General features: G+C 40.9%; 1 protein-coding gene across 1 annotated transcript; it reads right to left on the bottom strand.

Annotated features, from left to right (window-relative positions):
• Nucleotides 1-278: 278 nt before the first annotated feature.
• On the bottom strand, nt 279-16,454 carry LOC103182838 (spindlin-Z). Its single transcript, XM_007899996.2, has 5 exons — nt 16,224-16,454; nt 10,969-11,017; nt 8,283-8,533; nt 7,556-7,789; nt 279-2,710 (listed from the first exon to the last, which is right to left on the bottom strand). The coding sequence occupies exons 1-5, from the start codon at nt 16,276-16,278 to the stop codon at nt 2,508-2,510; spliced, it is 792 nt and encodes a 263-aa protein (XP_007898187.1). The 5' UTR covers nt 16,279-16,454; the 3' UTR covers nt 279-2,507.
• Nucleotides 16,455-19,470: the final 3,016 nt, after the last annotated feature.

Here is a 19,470-nt window from a genome sequence, read left to right on the forward strand (position 1 = left end):
AAGAGATTTGAACATGAGTATGAGGATCTTGAAGTCGATCCATTTGGTGATGGGGAGCCAGTGGAGCCTGGCCAGAACTGGTGAGATGTGGGTACGGAGTTTGGTCCGGGTCAGTATGCGGGCGGCAAAGTTCTGAATGAACTGGATCTTTTGAATAGTGGAGCTGGGGAGACCGGCGAGGAATGCGTTTAAGTAATCCAAGTGGAGGTGACAAATGCATTTACTGGAGGAGGCAAAATAGATTTGTGTGTCATCTGCATACATGTCAAAGTTTACCCGTGTCTGTGGATGACATCGCCCAGAGGGAGCACGTAGATAAGGAAAAGAATAAGGCCAAGTCAAGTTACCAGAAGAGTAATGAACACCAACGTGTGTAGAATTACAAATGTTGGTGTAAATACACAAGAGATTGCTTCCAATTTATAAGGCTGCATAATCCATTCAAGGGTCAGGTCAGTTTTAGAGTAAGGTGAAGCTCAAATTATTTTGTGAATTTAACAATAAAAATAACATTGGTAGCAATTATTCATCCCCTCCCGCTTCTCTTTCAGTCAAATCTTTCTGAGCCGCATTCCTTGCTCACCTGTGAGGGCACAAATCCATTGTGCTCCCAGGCCCCCAGCATAAGTACACTAAGGCTGCTCCCCAAAGAATGACTTTGACCTGTGCGATATCTGATTTTCCTCCTCAGTGAGGAAATGTCTGGTCTCCACTAACACCTCCCCATAAGTACAAGGAATGTTTAATAAATCACAGGCACAACCCACATCCTACTCCTTTAGGTAGTCCAGTGGAGTGCCATTTATACCATTTTTTGTACCTTTTTTTTAACCATTGTTTGAATTATAGCCGCAGTGATCAGATACTCTCCAGGGCATCATACTCTACAGTTTGAGAGGATTGTGTTGGATATACGAAGTGTGTTCACAGACTCAGATTCCAGGTAACACTTTCCAGCAGCGGTTGCCCCAAAACCTCAGAGTTTCCTCATCAGCTATCTGACGTACGTCTGCTTTCAGCATGGTGGAAGGACCTTTATAGGACAGCTCGTGATTTGCCAGTCATCTTGATGCTCTTAAGGTCCAAGTCCAAAGCCACGTACCAGGCTTACTCAGTACCAGGTTCTTAATCCAGGTCCTTCTATGGTGGGGACATGCCAAACAGACTCTGTTAAACCGCTTCCCCCTCCAGAGAGTTTAGGGGGCAGGGTGAATCATGAAATGATCAACCTTCTTTAGTGTTACCAAATTTTCTTTTGGCATCTTACTGTGTTGTATGCTATTTTTATACAGTTTATCATAAAAACAAATTTTAATTTGGTCAATATTTAGCTACCCATCCAAATTAGCACCCAATACCATTAAGTTGTTTCTCTTTTAAACAAATAGCAGATTACGTTCAGGTGGAACACATGGACCTAGCTGAATATGTTTACCTTTCACTGAACAAAACATTATTTTAATGGATTTTCTATATCCCTTTATCTCAGACTAACTCACAGTGGATAAATTGTATGATACAAAAGCCATCTACAGCAAAAGGGGAACAGAAATAGCTCAGCAATTATAATTTGCAGAAGATTTAGTGGGTCAATTTACTTACTTATCCCCAAGGAATAGGCTGTTATGATACTAGAATCCTAAAGATCCTGAATATTCAGGGCACCATTACCATTCACATTACAATGATATAGCATCAAGATTTTCTAGAATTTCACGATTTATTCCTCCTCTTTTACTTCCTTTTCTCTCAGAGTACTTGTGGCATTAAAATTTGCTTGCGTTAAGATGTGAATTTCAACGGAAGATTAAAAGACTGTGTGTTTAAGAACAAATCTAAACAAATTCATCGACAACAAAAAAATGATCAGTTAGTTTGTTCAACTGCATATCCTCTACAATGTCATTAAATTTTAGTACATTTGAAAATGCATTGTTTTAAATAAAGAACATATTTGCTTTCAGTTTTGGGGTAGGGACTGTGACACCCTCCACAAAAAGAAACATAGAACAGTTGTTGAAACGTAAGGCTTGACATGAAAGCACATTGTAGATTAAATAGTGTCTCACCTTTCCCTCCGCAGTTTTTTTAATATCCAGAAAATCTTTATATACAATCTGCATGCGCCAATTTCAATTAAAACTTGTTTTCAGCTGCTGTGTTTTCTCACTTTACTTCCTTATCCTAATTTAGGTTTATTATCTTGAAGCATCATTGCTACCAATGAGTGATAAGATTCTGGAAACCTTGCTCTTGTATTAGTAAATACTGTTTTTTTGACCCCACCACCTCTTCCCCCGCAAGTAATTGTCTTGCATTCAAACCATTATATATGGTAACATTTTTTAGAACCATTTGGCTGATTCAAGCTCATGTTGTAGTGTCTATGGCAGAGACTGAGATCACAATAGTTTATTGGGCTTCAGAAGCCTAATATGTAAAGGTCCATGTGTGGAAATAGTCCATCTGTTGGCCAATATGGCCTTCCTACTGTTAATACAGCACGTCTAAGAGGTTTTTACCAAATCATAGACATAAATGTGAAAATCATCATCGAACTTGATAAAATACACTGATGGTTTTGCTTCTACTTGATGGATGACCATGCCAGTCCTCTTTGAGCCGTCTTCTTTGGCGTATTCCACTTGTTTACCAACTAAGCTGTCCACTACTTCTCCTGGCTCCCTCTCTGTTGGAGGCGATTCATTGTCTGTAGAATCAGAAATGAGCATCAATAAAACTAGGACTTAACTAGGGCTCCTCATTACAGAAACCTTTTGTTAAAGGAGAATCTAAGTATAATGAAAATTATTTATAGCTGTAGGCAATATATATTTTAATTATATAGCTAATAAGATCAGAAATCCATAATTGAAGTATTCCTTAGTGTTCAAATCTTTCATATGTTGACAATAACAAGCCTTGCAATTGATGTAGTGCCATATCAAGTCTGCGAAATGTCTCAAAGTGCTTCACAGAATATACTGCAAAGTGAATTGACTGTATATTTTGTGGGCATGAGCAACAACACTTGCATTTATGTAGCACTTCTTATGCAAGGTAGCATCCTGGAGTACTTAACAGTGGCGTTGCCTGACACTGAGCCAGGGGGAGGTGACTGTAGGCATGATTGAAGAGGAAGGTCTTCGGGCATCATCTGAAAATGGGAACGGAAGGGGCAAGGTGGAGGGATTGAGGGAGAGAATTCCAAAGTAGTGGCTAAAAGCACAGATGGCAATAGTGGAGCGGGGGGTGGACAAGGGACAAGCAGGAGGCCAGCTTCAGCTGAGTGGAGCCGGTACGTGGTGAAGTGGGGATAAACCAGGTCGGGGAGGTCAACCAGGAGCATTCATAGGCATTTACTTCATGGCTATTTGTGGGTCACTGCTGTGCACAAATTCGCTGTGGTGTTCGCCAACAAAACACAGTCACTGCAGTCTACAGTAAATCCTGTGAAACACTTTGAGACGTTTTGATGTCGTGATTTGGTGTTACATCAAATGCAAAGATTATTATATTGAACTTGAGTCAGAAGAATCAGTGGTCTTTGTTGGACACTCCTTTAAGAGTTGATTAACAAAAGGACCAATAAGAAGAAGGGCAGGAAGTACGAAAGGGCACTGAAAATGGGACAAAGTGTGTGGGATAGAGTAGTGGATTATTGAGGGATGGATTGACAAATAAAGAGGCTACTAACACACCTCCGATTTGGATCAAGTTATTACAGTCTTAAAATTAAAAAGAAATCGAGCCTGGAGCAGTAAATTGGATGTTATTGGCTTGAAATCCCACGGTGAATTTTTACATTATTTTCCAATTTCAGTGTGAGGAGACACATTGTTATGCCCAATGTGGGTCTATTAGTTGTATTTCAATACTCCAGACTGAGACAGAAAGGAAAAGGCAACATGAAGCTTGTGACAGCAGAAACAAACAATTTAAAGCAGTGATTGTATCTTCCCCCTTTCTCTAAGCATTAACCATCGATGGGACCCATTGACAAGCCTCTGCCAATGCTGCTCTTCACAGTTCAGAAGAGTAAAGTAAAGTCACCCTCTGATCTGATGGGAGAACTACTTTTGCTTTTACTTAACACCTAGCAGCATGCGTGGGACCAACAGTTCAGTATGGCACATGAAGGCACAAATGTATTTCTCACCACTACCTGGCATTGTACAAAGGCAAAATACTGCAGATGCTGGAAATCTGAAATAAAAACAGAAGTCACTGGTTACATACAGCAGGTCAGGCAGCATCCATGGAGAGACAAAAATGAGTTAAAGTTTCAGGTCGATGATCTTTCGTCAGTTCTAATAAAAGGTCATTGACTTTAACGTTAACTCATTTCCTTCTCTCCATAGATGCTGCATGACCAGCTGTGTGTTCCCAACAACATCTGTTTTTAATTTATGGTTTTGTGTAAATTGAGCCAATGTGATGTGCAACAGCACCATCCGAGGAGAAAGTAATGGAAATGCAACAACTTAAATTTGTAAGTCCGAATCACCATCTCCTGTCACTGTCCCTCCCTCAGCACATGAACTGTAACCTGTAGAAAGTCACTTTACTGCTAATACCACTTACAAGACTTACACAACGTCACTGACTGAGAAACTCGGCTATATTTGCTTCCCTACCCTTTACATGGAGATGTCAGACCTCTGCCAGTATAACAATGAAGGGGAAAGGAACAAACTCAGCACAGACTAACTTCAGGCTAAGTTCATAGTCTAGGCCAGAATGGTCCAATCTTTTGGCTGTTGAGGGCCGGATGCCCTATTTGAAAAAAGTCTGCAGGCCGCATAAGCAATATTTTTGTGTTTCCCTTCCAGAAACATAACATTTACAGATTATGGAGGGAGCAGGTGGGCCAGATGAAATGGAGGGAGGGGAGTTAGGCTAATATTAAGCGCTCTTAGACGCTACCCTACATGAGGAGCACTGTATGAATGCAAGATGTTGTTGTTGACTGATACCCCATTGCTGTATTGGGAAGTGCTGCTTTGATGAAGGTAATACACTTTGGATGAGATATTATAAATACTATGTCCCATCTATTTGTTCAGACAAACATAAAGAACCTGACACTATTTGAAAAGAGAAGGGAGTTTCTTTGTCCTGACCAACAATGCTCCTGAAAATTGCAGGAGTCAATTTACGCACAATGTTCCAAAAACATCCATTTAGTGAATTTTATCAGTGGATTGTTGGCCAGGACACCTGGAGAAATTCTCTTATCTTTTGGAATAGTATACCATCTATAATGGGTTCTATAATGTCCACCTGAACAGGCAGGTGGCATCTCATCCAAAAAAGCAGTATAACAATGCATCACCCCCAGCACTGTGTTGGGAGTATCACCCTAGAATATTTAAGTTCAAAGCCTGATGTGGGGCTTGAGCCAACAACCATCTGACTCAGAGGTAAGGATGCTTACCATTGAACCAGGCTGACACCAAAATGTTCCTGCAGACTGACCGCTGCCATGTTGTATGCGGTCTAAGTGCTTACAAACTGCACTGCAAAGGTTAGGAGAGAGTTAACGTGAAAGACACTTCCTTGATCTAAAAGTTACCTCTTTTAACGCAATTAACCTCAACGACGTGATAAAGCACCATATCAAATGCAAGGATTATCAACAACAAGCAAAGGCATATTAGGAACTAGGTTCAGCCAGACAGGATGGCTGATTAACTTGAGCTCATCAGAAACAAAAAACAAGGAAAGGTGCAGATCAAGTGAAAATAATGAAATGGAGAGCAGACGGGTAGGATTGAAAGAGCTGTGGGAATTATTATTGTTCAGTTCAAGATTGTCGTTTAGTACAAGATTCCTCTGAAGAGCGCAAGTTGTGGAAATGGTTCCACACTAAACATTCATTGCTAGAGATTGGAGGGAGTCAAATTTGGCAAGAATAGCAACAGTTTGTGTTTACATAGTGTATTTCACATAAAAAGTCTCAAAGGGTCACCATTCATTCATTTTCACACAAAAGGGGCCATTTGGCCGATAGTGACCAGAGGATAGATTTTTGTTGAAAGGCTTCATAACAGCTTATCCAACTCTTATTGAGAATACATTCAGAACTCATCTGGTTCAAGGTGTTGTAAGATAGTGAGAAGGCTTTGCTCCCTTAGCTTCACCAGCGCACGGTCTGCCAGCAGACTATGAAAAGACCTGAACAAAGCTGTGCTTGAAAGGACTGGTGCTTCATGGATGCTTTGTGAACACTGTGCTCAATGAGCTATGAATTAAGATCACCCATGTGTGTAATGACCATTGACTGAGCACAGCTACTAAAGCTGATATGTCAAGTCACATCCTCCAATAATTTATTCTCACAACATGTTAAGTTTAATATAACTGGTATTGGTGTTTTACCTTTCAATCCAATATATTAGTGGTCATTCGCCACATAGCTGTCTGTGGGATAGTTTCTTGCTGGCATAGTTTCCTACAAAAGGAATCTCTACACTTGACAATAGTTACTATGACATGTTTTGAGTCGTTTCAACATTAAGATGCTAGAAGACAGTTTTAGTACTGTCATTTTAAAACTGTCATAAGTCTAGTTCCATACATAAAACAGTATGTATAGGTCTAGACTTATGAGTTTCAGCCCTTTATTCAAGAGGTATAAAAACATGCAATAACCAATCACCTGGTTTTACAATACTTACCCCTTAAGAAATCTAGTCTCAAAAAGCTTAAATAAAGAGAATGTTTGGTTAGGAATAGAGGTCAGATTAGTCCCAAATAACTGGTTCAATAATAATAAATATAATATAATAATCCTTGCATTTGATATAGCGCTTTTCATGTCTCAAAGCGCTAGACATCTAGATATTTCAAAGCGCTTCACAGAATATACTGTAAAGTGAATTGACTGTATATTTGTGGGCAAAATCCGGCAGCCAATTGTCCCACAAACAGTCGTGGATTGAGTGAGCAAATTGTTATTTATTTATTTATTTATTTATTGAGGGATTATTATCAGGCATGTGGAGTAAGAAAACTTGCCCAAGGCCTGCCGGAAATCGAACCGAGGTCTCTCGCTTGCGAGGCGAGTGCTCTAACTACTATGCTACAGGACTCCATGCATAATAAATGCATTCACCCCACCAATATATGCCCAGAGCAAGAAACTCTCTCATAGGTACAATTTGAGCCAACATTGATTCAACCAGAATGCAAAACTGGTTTCTGATCAAATCTTGACGACATCATTTCCAGCCCTGCACCTCAACATCAAAAATGAAAAAGAAAAAGAAATTGCATATATGCTTGGCGAGAGTCTCTTTTCCTTCTTCCCAATTTGTTTCTCTTACTTTTCTCCCTTCCTGCACATCAGAAACTATATCCACAAATTTGTACAGCGGCCTGATTATATCCAAGTTCCAGTATGTAAACACAACAATTACCATTACAGTATTGCACTAAAATAACATTAATTTTATACACCACCCACCTACACCCAAATAAGCACAGCTGTAGTTATTCATAAACAACTATTGACAGTTATATACTCTAGTTGTAATTTTTCGGCAGGACTTACTCGAGTCAGGCATAATGCGTAGATCTCCTTCTCTGTAGTCTTCTAGAAGCTGGTACATGTACAACACAGGATCCTTTTCGTAGGTGATATAAAACCACGTGTTCATAATTGGAGCACGTGCAAGGACCATTCCCCGCCACTCATCCTTAGCCCCGTCATCCTTTTCAAACATGTGCTCCACTGCTTTTCCAATCATCATTTCCGCGAGATCTGCATCATTGATTCGAGAGAAGGCTGGGAGGGAAAAAGTGGCATTTTATTTCATCAGTAGTTGCAGGACTACTTTAAGCACTCTGAGTCTCTACCCTGTGTGAAGGGCACTACATTAATTAAAGTTGTTGTTGTTGAGTGTAAAAAAGAAAGAAAATGCATCTGGATCCACTTACACATCATCGTACATCTGTGTATAGCACTTGGTGCACAATGGATGTGCACTATACTGAAAGAATGGGACATTGCAGGGCGCCGCTATGTGCAGAGCGCTGACGGTAACCATTGTAAAAGCTGGCAAGATGCTTGACGGCTTCCTGCGCAGCAAGGCTCAGCGATGTCATCGCCAACCCAAACGGGTGTACCCGCGGCTACACTAACATGACCCATTATAAACCCAGTGTGCTCTTATGGACCAAAAGAACCATGTTATAACAAACATCCAACTGCATTAGTGCACTGAAAACTAGTTATTTGTGTCTTTTAATCGTAATGCAACTTAATTGTAATGACTTACCAACTCTATCTGGAAGAACTCGAAATCCTAAAACTCTGTCATCTTTGTGAAGTTCCAGCCCATATACACAGTCAAACCCATCATATTTGATGAGGTAGAGGGCAGGATTTACTGGAACTTGATCCAAAACGGTGCCTTTCCATTGCGTTACTCCATTTTGCTCTTTCCAGCCATGCTCAATCCTGCAGCCCACAATATTGCGCCGTGAATGAGACACAGGTTTGCTTGGTCCCACATTGTTACGGTGTTTTCTAATGTACAGAAAAGGAAAAAAAAAGAAAAAAGGACACCATTTTATAAAAATTACACACGACAATCAAACCAAAATAACACCTCAGATGCATTCAAGATTTCAATGCAAACTGGTTGGCAAACTGGTTGCCACTGTGCCAATAGCAGCACAAATGCAATGGTAAAAGAACATTTGGAGTAATGAAAAACGCTCCAAAACAGCTCATTGCAGCAAAAGTAATCTATAGCCCTATTATGAGATCACCCAAGTAAATAAATAACATGCACTAAACAAAGTACACTGATGAGCAGCTCTGATTTATACCTTACACTGAAATGTCCAGGAAGCACGTAGATAAATCATTACAGACATTTGGAGAGGATTGCAATTTTTTTTATAAATAAAGCATTAAATAAAAGAAGCTGTATAAATCATTGGTGAGGCCATAGAACTGTGTACAGTTCTGGTCGCTGCAGTACAAAAAGGATATTGGAAAAATCAAAAAGATACAGAGGAGGGCAACCAAAATGATTGAGGGAATGGAGGGACTGGACTATGAGGAGCGACTAAGTAAATTTGGCATGTTCACACTGGAAAAGAGAAGATTGAGAGGAACAGACTCCCTAGGGAGACAGATGAAGCAGGAAGTGTTGATTCTTTCAAACACAGATTAGACAGTTCTCTTTTAGGAAATAACGTTATGGGATATAACACATAGGTATTTGGGACATATGTGCTTGCGACCGCCAGGAAGGTGGAAGGCAAACTATATGGACCTTGGGCCTTTTTGTCTAGCATTTCTTATGTTCTTATTCCTTTAACCCGCAGTTCGGGTGAAAATCCTGCATTGTCCAGTGATTTGGGAAGTCCTCCCAACATAAAAAGCACTATATGAATGCAAAACAAAACCAGAAGTCGCTGGGAACACTCAGCAGGTCAGTTATATAAATGCAATTTGTTGTTGTTTAACAAGGTCTTGAGGAAAAAGTTGACTTCCCACATAACTAGGTTTGCAGCAAAATGCTGGGGTTAAGTAATTACGAAGTATTTAGCAGGCTCAGATGATGGTCCTGTTGGTAAAATCACTGTCCAGTGAATAACTGAGTCATAGAGACTAGAAAATTCCCTAATTTGAACCTATTCTGTGTTGAGTCAGCTGGACAGTAGTAGAGAGATTACAATTTTCAACAGCACCGCTGGAATAGGGAAGGATAGAAGCAGAAATCATAGCTGATTTTCTTTTGTTAGTTTGCCATTCGATGACGCCTGCACGTCCGAGGAAGCACAGAATTGGGCTCAGCTGCTGTTCCCTTCATGGTTGTACATCCTGCCAGTACTCAGGTTCACACATGAAGAATGGCCGTTCAGGCGAGGAACTGGAGGGCAGCTGGCACCAATGCAAACATACCTAGTATGAGAGGAGGGGGAGCAGGAAAAATAGGGAATCAAACTTCTCAAATCGCAGAAGAGGTTTGCCAAATAGTGGCAACAAAAATAAAATTACATTTGCATAGTGTCTTTCATGTCAGGAGGACGTCCCAAGGCGCTGGATAGACAGAGTTTCGGACCCGAGTTGGGGGCCAGGGAGAGTGGAGGGCAGGGGGGAAGCAGGGAGATCAAAAGCACGGTTGAAGAGGAGGGTTTTGAGATGTGTCTTGAAGGAGGCAAGGGAGGGGGCGAGCCGGAGGGACTGCGGGATGGAATTCCAGAGGGTGGGCGCAGAGTGGAAGAAGACCCGCCCACCAAAGTGGGGCATGTGAGCCGGGGGATGTGAAACAGGCCGGAGCATGCTGAGTGGAGGGAGCGAGCAGGATGCTAGGGGGTTAGGGGGTCACAGAGGTAGGGGCGAGCAAGACCATGGAGGGCAAATTGATGATTCTAGCTAAAACAAAATATAAATGATAGGTGGCAGTGTAGCTCGCTGTCCTCTCAAAAAGCACAAAGATAGCGAATGTTTAAAATCCCTGCACTAATGATTTAGTTTAGCATCAAATCACATAAGTAACCCAGAGAACTGTATTGTAGGTGAACTCCTTTTGATTTAAAATGTAATTGGGTAGGAAATGCTTATGTACTGGTCTCATTTCAATTCCCTCGGGGGAAGTTGAAAACGGAATTACATGGAGACAAATGAGTTTTGTAGAACTGTCAATTTCTAACTCCCTGCAAACCTAGTTTTTTTCAATAATATCAGGCATGCAAGGCATACAAAATAAAGCCCCGATAGCTAACATAGGCAGATGAATTCTGGTAAGGGCATGAGACAAACACTGATCTGTTTAGTTAATGCTGTGGTTGGATATTAAGCAGGTTGACGGATGTGTCTGCTTGCTCAATTTCTGCACACGTTGTACAAGGTCATGCAGTATCACACTCGTCCTTCACTGCAGCACTGCTGCCGATTCAGCTCATTATGTTTGAGAATAAATTGGTTGCAAGCGCCGCCGCCTGTACCTGTGACTGCCTTTCTTCTTCATCATATTACCAGATGCACCAGGAAGACCTAGCACAGAAAGAAAATATCAATCACTGTAGGTTACAAAGAGAAGACATTCATTGTTGAAACACATTGCCGTTGCCATGTCTGCACTGCAGAACACACCCTATCAGATGCCAAAGCAGAACCAACATCGGTCTGACTTTTGACAGCTGGTGAGAGCTTGATAGAATCAGCTTCCGTATCAAATCACCTTCCTTCTGGCTAGGTTTCCTGCCAGTGTCGAATTAAGGGCAGTGCAATTTAAATGGATAATTTACCAACACACCATATTCCATTCCTTATGATACAGAAACAGATTAAGAAATTTAAGACACCAGTATTATGAATGGGGAGGCTTGACTCTACTATGAGCTTAGTTCCCAAATCTGGATTATATGATTAGAGCTCAATGTAAATGTTCAACATACCTCATATCACTACAGGATTTGGCATATACACAATAAAATCCAATAAGCAGACATATGCTATTTTTCATCAAGGATGCTTTATTCATTTCAATTGTATCATCCTTCTGAACAAATTGGGTACTGTACAGCAGATACTTTTTTTTAAAAAAGACCAGCAAGTTGCTAGAATTGCCAACTGCTTGAACCTTATATAGTATTTTCACCTAATAGAATAAAGTGCAATAATGATGGTGATCAAACAGAGAGGAAAAGAGGGAAATTGGAGGATGTTGACCAACAACGCAGCCAAAGAGATAAAGCTCAAAGTGTTTTGAAGGTAGGGAGAGAAGCCACAAGGGGAAGGAATTTGGAGAAAAAGCTCTAGAGAATGGAGGTGTAGTAGCTGAAACCTAGGCGACTGATGGTGGAACAGAGCTAGTTAGTAATGAGCCGCAGAGAATAGTCGGGAAAGCAGACGATGCAGAGGCACTGAGTGGCAAGAGCATGAAGGGATTTGAAGGTCATGGAAAAGGTCAGACAGGGAAAGAAGCCCAGCTGTTGTACCAACCCAACAAAACCTAATCAGTCTCACAGTCATTGATAAGTGTTAAGTAGAAAGCAGTGACAAAGAGAAAAACAAGGCATCAAAGATACAACAACAAAATTACATTTGTAAGGTGCCTTTCACGTCAGGAGGTTGTCCCAACTTAGACAGTCAGTGTTTCGGACCCGAGCTGGGGGTTGGGGACGGGGAGGTTGGAGGGCGAGGGGAAGGAGGGGATCGAAAGCACGGTCGAAGAGGAGGGTCTTGGGATGGGTCTTGAAGGTGGCGAGGGAGGGGGTGAGGCGGAGGGCCTGCGGGATGGAGTTCCAGAGGGTGGGGGCAGAGCAGCAGAAGGCCCACTCTCCAATGGTGGAACGAGCGAGGCGGGGGACGTGAAGCAGGCCTGAGCCCGCTGAGCAGAGGTAGAGGGCAGGATGTAGGGGGTTAGGAGGTCGCAGAGGTAGGGGGGGAAGCAAGAAACTTAGAAGATTTTTATCAGGACACTGTGTAGCTTTATCAGCTAACTCAAAGGCAGTGTTATTGGAAGCCTGGAACCATTGTCCACCCGTTCTCTTGGGTACAGATCTGTGATCCAACAAGATGAAAAAAATGCAGATAAAAAAAGGGGGAAGAAAATTAAAAGGTAACACATCAATAAAAGCACAGTAAGCATGCCCTCTGATAGTACTGATGCAGAGCAATTCATCAAAGCAGATGTGTGTGACAGCCCTGGAAGATGCACATGTGAGGGAATTGCCCTGTTAAGAATCATACATTTCATTGCTGGCTGAGCTTTGGTCTGCACAGGCACTTCATCAATTCACATCAGAAAGACAGGTTTCTGAACAAACCTGGTGTGAAAAAAAATTTGGTTCAGTGTAACCAAATAATGGGCAGATCAAGAACACAGACAGTCCATACATGTCGAACATTCACAGCCCTAACTGAATGCCAAAGAATTATGAATTCCTGATTAAGTGGCTTAGGGAAGTCCTATGAATGTATAATAGATGATATTAATTTAGTGATGCTGAAAGTGGCTCTAAACCATCTCGCATCACATTCAGTTCAAATTTAATCTTCAATTAACCGATTCATTCAAGTGCATTATCAGAACCTGCCAGTGTATCTCAGTTCCAGTCCGTGCTCCTTTTAAGATAGGTTCATGTACGACAGACAGAAACCAGCTCTCTCATCTGATAAAAGCAATTTTCTAAAGCTAACCAAGCAGCCAGTTCTGACCTCTATATGATGTACTAGCTGTACCCACTGCAGCTTCGCTTGAAACCAAAGGATCCAATATGGAATGTACATTTCAGTGATGATGGACACCATCTGATTTGTAGTCTCTGCCTGGATCATAGTTGAGCGCAGCTAAATGGAGTGGCCTCTGCTGCTGGATGTCATTTTGCCGTGTTCTTGCATGCCTTTTTCTGTCCAAGTCCAACCAATCTGTTGTTTGAGGGGGCAACTCATTTTTCCGTGTTCTTGCAGTCCTTTCTGTGTCAAAGTCCTACCATGGTGTTCTTTGTTCTTCAGTTTCATTTAATCGGCCTTCTCTCTTTCATCTGACATTTTTATTTGTCCTTGAAAGGCTTGATCTTCGCTTCTTAGGCATCTTTATCCCTTAGGCTTAAGAAAATGTACTATTGGGAGGACTCCTGTTGGGAGTACACAGTGGGAGGACTCCTGTTGGGAGGACACAGTGGGAGGACTCCTGTTGGGAGGACACAGTGGGAGGACCCCTGGTTGGGAGGACCCCTGGTTGGAGTCCATACATGTGTGGTGAGCTTGTTTAGGTCATAGTTCATCAATGATAGGAAATCCCCCTAAAAAATATGCCCATGACAGACCTTTCTGATTAGGTATAAATCATGTCTCTACGTCAATCGGTTATTGTATTAGTGGCGGACAGACGGACTGCTGTGATCATCCACAAAATGCACCCAGTCACTACAGTTCCTATGAAGTGCTTTAAGTTGTTCTTAAATGAGTTGTTCTCCCAACATGAATGGTGCTATATCAAATGTAAGGATTGTTACAAACTTTTCTCTCTGTACCCAATTCCTGAAATTAGGCATCACTAACGGTGTTTCTACAGTTTACAAATTAAGGATAGCCTGTTCTTTCATTGCCACTAGTAGTTCTGGCTGAACATCTGAGTGACTGAAGAAGTGACTGCAGACGTAATTTAATTCCAACCTCGAGAATCAACCAAAGAGGAGAACTCTGTAAAACTAACTGATCCACCTTACATTGAACTCTGAACTTACCTACATTGAATGGTCCACTTGTCTTTACCACCGCAGAATTTAGAACATGTAGATGCTTAAAGACCTTGAATAAGGCTTCTATAATCTTGCGCAAAACTTTGTGTCCGAATATGCATCACATTAGCATGGAAAAGCAGGAAATCAACAGTAGTCTAAAAACTCCAATATTTGTGCCACGCTGTTCTTTACTAAGTTCAAAAGTTACACAGACCAGAGGAATATCTCAACCTAGATGTTTCCTGTGGTAATGTTTTAAAAAATCTTAAAAAACTAGACTTTCCAATCTAAACACTGCACAAATAAAATCTGAAATGTCCAACAACCAGAAAATATGCAGCTGAAATAACATTTTGAACACCTTTAGAGTATGTTTAGTCTACCAGTGAAAGTTACAGTTTAACGTTGTGAAATTCGCCATTTGATTTACAATGATAAACTGGTCAGGGATGGGTATACGAAAATATACATACGTTTCCCTCATTTCAAGTCTTGTCTGCTCCTTCTAACAAGCTAGCCCAAATTACAATACCATCTTGCTCAGTGGAGGAGGCCAGTTGTCTGGGCGGCAGATGTCTCCAGCACCAACACCTTTTCACTTCAAGTAAAACAAAGAACGGTTGTCTCCCACTTGCGGCATTCCACCACCGAGAGACACGGACTCCAGCACAGAAAAGGGAAGGTGAACGGACAGTTCAGATTTATTTACTTTGCACATAGAATGGTAAATATGTGGAATGGATGGCACAGGGATGTCAGCAAATTCAAGAGGATTTGGTTATATATTCAGCATATAATTCAACTGAGGAGTTATGAAAGAGTAGCCTAGAATTTTTATTAGTTCTCAGATGGTCTCATCCGGCCTCGTGAATTCCCAAGTTTCTATACAAAGAACTATACTAATGGTCATTGCTAAAATAAATAGCAGAGAAAGTCAGGCGAAGTAGGTTCTCACAAATATTTTGCACTCCCCTTTACTGGATAAATTTACTTTCTCCAAGTAATGCTTCCCTCCTTTTTAAACCAACCGTAAAAGTTCAACTCTTCACCTTGGTATCTTATATCTATTCCCCTGCTTTCTTGCAATCTCCCCTTTGTTTTGCATCATTAACACCTCTTTAACCCATGATCCCCTGTCCTCTACCCCATTTTCTCATTTGTCTTCCTTGCCCTATCCCCCCTCCCCCTCTCTGCTAGTCCTTAAAAGCCTCTCCTTCCCAACATGCCTCAGTTCTGATGAAGGGTCGTGGATCCGAAATGTTGACTCACTTTTTTTTCTCCATAAGATGCTGCCTGACCTGCTGAGTGTTCCCAGCGACTTCTGTTTTTGTATCTTTTATATATATATATATATATATATACACACACTATATATATATCAATATATACATACACATATATACATATCATCTCCACCCATCAGTGTTTTAAAAATGCAAAATTTCCATCAATGGAGAAAAAGTTGATGGGTAGAATATGGTGTGCAATTTTGGGCATCCTATCTTCCAAACAACTATTATGACATTTTCCTTTGCTATGGTTTCAGAGAGAGATGATTCTAAGACTTATGGCTCAAGTCATGCAGAGAGTTGCAAAGAGCGACTAGCTAAAATGAGGGCAACATAATTCTGGTCGTCAAATTGCTATTTGAAGAGAAGCGGAGGATACAAAAAAAATTCAGATAACAAATGGTGGCAGTCAATCAGGAAAGCAACTAAAGCATTTTCTCAACACTAAAAACATAAAGCACTGAGAAAGCAATGTAAATGTAAATACAGTTATTGAGATTTTAGATTTTTAATCCAGCTATTTTACAGAGAAAATACAGAGAAGTTTTGTCACACACAATAATTAATTGAGATCACAACCAGCAGTCTTTAAACATGTTCTGCAGCCCTGACCGATGTTACTAATTAGCATTGGTCTTTACTACTGGTGCTGATCAGCAATAGATCAACACCACTCGACTGAAGGCTTGCACTATCCTTCGGTTTCAACACTGTCCTTACCTGCTGCATCAATCGATAACCTCTGACTGGATCTCTTCCCAAATGGGGTCTTCATTCATCTGGGTGAGTAGAACAACTCGTGGGCTATGGTGCAAGGTCAAAGCAAAACAGCACCTACACAATGATGTAGGGAGCCCTGAACAATGCAGCCAAGCTCTGTAGAAGTGCCCAGCCAGCAAACTATTAAGCGTTTACATGGATCCAAAGTCAGTGCTTGCGAATCCAGAAGTCCTGGAAAAAAAAAGATTTGGCTTGAAAAACAAAATTTGTTTGACAGTACAGTGTATTCAGATTTGATCTAAGCAAAGTCCCAAGTCTCAATTAGTAACTGCTATGTCTGCATTCTTTAAATGCAAACATATAGTTAGGGCAGCTTTTGGTTTTCTATCCTGCCCCAATTGCTTTTAATAGTGTTTACTTGGCACTAGAGCACAATTCTAACTCACAATCCCTTTGAAGGTAAAGTGCTTTAAAAATAAAAATGAGCAATTAGCCTTGCCAGTTTCAAAACCAGTATACTCGGTAAATATTAAAAAGGTATTCAAACTTCTATTTAGTTTGTAGGACTTTGCTGGCAATATGGCTGCGTGGTTTAAAATAAAAATATTTTGCGCTGTTGCAACACTAAATAAAAATGTAAAAACAACTCTATAAAAATGCTCTAAGTTTGAAAAACAATAGTCCTTACATTTCTAATATAGCTCCTTTCAGGTCGGAAGGACATCTCAAAGCACTTCACAGGATGTATTGTAAAGTGCAATAACTGTGTGTTTTGTTGGTGAATGCGTCAGCCAATTTCCACACAGCAATATCCCACGTAAAGCCATGAAGTGAATGACCAATTTCACATGAGGGATTGTTGCCCTTGGCCAGAACACCGGGAGAAATACGCATCAGTCTTCAAATAGTGCCATCTTTACGTCCACCTGGACAAGCAGACGGGACCTTGGTTTAACATCTCATCCGAAAATATTCACCCACTTAAGATTCAAAATGCCCAATATTTAAGGAGGAACAGGTTCTGTAAAGGTGCTTGAAATTCTACACTTCTGGGTTGTAGAATCTCCGTCACATGACATCCAAGTGAGACGAACAAGTTTCCTGAATTTCACCCAGAAACACATGCATGGAAACCACAGGCATTAGCAATGGAAGCAAATTGCTGAAAACATGCGTCAGTGAAATAACCACAAATACCGTCACTAATACACTAAAAGCTCAAAGTTCATACAACAATAGGTGCAAATGCAGCAATGTACTTATGAATAATGTATATATTTGCTGACAGAATGCAGGCAGACTGCCAATTGACAGACCAATTCTGTTTCTGGATGATGTAGTTATTGCCATGAAGTTAACATCATTACAGAAGTTTGGAATCAGATAACAATAAATGACTGGGATGCAAATACACAGCATACTGGTGTATTAACAGACTTCTTGGAACAGAAAGGATAAGGAAGGGAACAAGGATATCAGTATTGCACTTTCTATGACGTGACCTGTTTGCTCAATTTACCATTCAGAATGGACTCCATCCTGGGAGGTTTCTTTCCTCAGTTGATTTGTAACACACTTGTTCCTCTTTTGTGCTCACGGAGAAGGGAATAGAAGAATTATGGGAGAGGGGATTAGTGGAGCCCTGTAACATATTGGTTAGAGCACTCGCCTTGCAAGAGGGCCTGGGTTTGATTCCCAGGGAGGGTGAAAAGGTAGGCAAGGTTCCTTACTCCACACGCCTCTGTTTACCTAGCGGGAACCCGGTTCGCCCACAAAATATACAATAAATTCACTTTACAGTATATTCTGTGAAGAACTTGAGAAATCTCAACGACCAGTGTGGAGCAAAAAACATCCTGGACTATTTGAGCCAAATGGCCAGTTTCCATACTGTAATGTTCTATGTAATTTTATGCAATTTATTCTAAAGATTCTCAGGCCTTGGGGAATTGGGGGAGGCTGTGGTGTGAGAGGGAGAGAGAAGGAACATTTAAAAAAAACACTGCTTCATTCTTTCACATTACTTAGCAAAGTTATAAAGAATTATATGATCAAATCCATGGGAGCAGATTCCCTCTGTAACCACCTCAGTCAGGGGACAGAAGGAAGAAATGAATTAAAAAACAGTGCAAGCAAAGTAAAGAACACAAAAGGATTTCACATCAAGTCTGCTTTCTTTACAGATAGTTTGAAATTTGCCCTATAATTACTTCTCCAATGTACTGTATGAGGAAGTAACCATACCATTGTTTGGGGGGGTGCAGGGAAACAAATCAAATATTTCTTCCAAAAGCAAGTGACGGCGATCAATTGCCTACAGGGGGCATTGCAGCCGAGACTGATCCTGCTCACAGCAAGCACAGCAAGCACTAACACACTGTACTACACCAGGAAGGTCACTGGATATGAATCAGGAACAAAAACACTGAAGGATATTTACCTTTTATTTTTACACAAGACATGAGAAGTAGTACCAAACTACTTATTTGAGATCAGCTCAGCACAGACTAGGGATATGACAACGACTTGCATTTTTATAGCACTCTTTCACTGGACAGCAGATCAAAGCACTTAACTGTTCCGGTTGATATGGCTCAACTGCTCAATGTAGTCAGCCTACCTCAATGGTAGCACTCTTGCCTCCGAGTCAGAAAGTTGCAAGTTCGGCCCTAGGTTGGCACCTGGAATCACAAAGTCTAAGCTGATACTTCAATGCAGTGTTGCAGGGGTGTTGCATTGTCAAAAGTGCCGTTCTTCAGGTGAGATATTAAACTGAGGTCCCATCTGCCTGTTCAGGTGGATGTTAAAGGTCTCATGGTAGTATTCGAAAAGAGAAGGGAGTTTCTCCCAGTGTCCTGGCCAACAAATCCCTCAAATAAAGATCGTCACTCACTGCATTGCTGTTGTAGAACATTTCTGCGCACTCACAAAATACATAGTCAATCCACTTTGCAGTATATCTTGTGAAACGCTTTGAATGTCTCCACGACGTGATAAGGTGCTATACCAAATGCTAGGATTATTATCATAATGGCTAAGCCCACTGAGTCATTGAGAAAGTTCCTAAAAATCACTTTGCATCTAGTAATTTAATTCAAGTATCTTGCTAAATGGACTCTCCATTTTAGCCAATGATTGAAAAGCATTATCTACTAACAAGAGCCAACTTAATCTTATCATTGATTGGAAACAATTAATCTTGGGTCACAGGAGAATTAGTTTGTTTTGGGAGCTGTGAGCACATATT

The sequence above is a fragment of the Callorhinchus milii genome, unplaced genomic scaffold (assembly GCF_018977255.1).
Source record: "Callorhinchus milii isolate IMCB2004 unplaced genomic scaffold, IMCB_Cmil_1.0 Scaffold1, whole genome shotgun sequence".
NCBI classification, from domain to species: Eukaryota; Metazoa; Chordata; class Chondrichthyes; order Chimaeriformes; family Callorhinchidae; genus Callorhinchus; species Callorhinchus milii.

What these genes read in the sequence shown, in the direction of transcription:
- LOC103182838 (XM_007899996.2), bottom strand. Translation starts at nt 16,278, where the DNA reads ATGAAGACCCCATTTGGGAAGAGATCCAGTCAGAGGTTATCGATTGAT. An exon ending in AGTTCTTCCAGATAGAGTTG is followed by an intron (nt 7,790 to 8,282) that starts GTAAGTCATTAC and finishes TTTCCCTCCCAG; the next exon opens with CCTTCTCTCGAATCAATGAT. An exon ending in ACGCATTATGCCTGACTCGA is followed by an intron (nt 2,711 to 7,555) that starts GTAAGTCCTGCC and finishes CTGATTCTACAG; the next exon opens with ACAATGAATCGCCTCCAACA.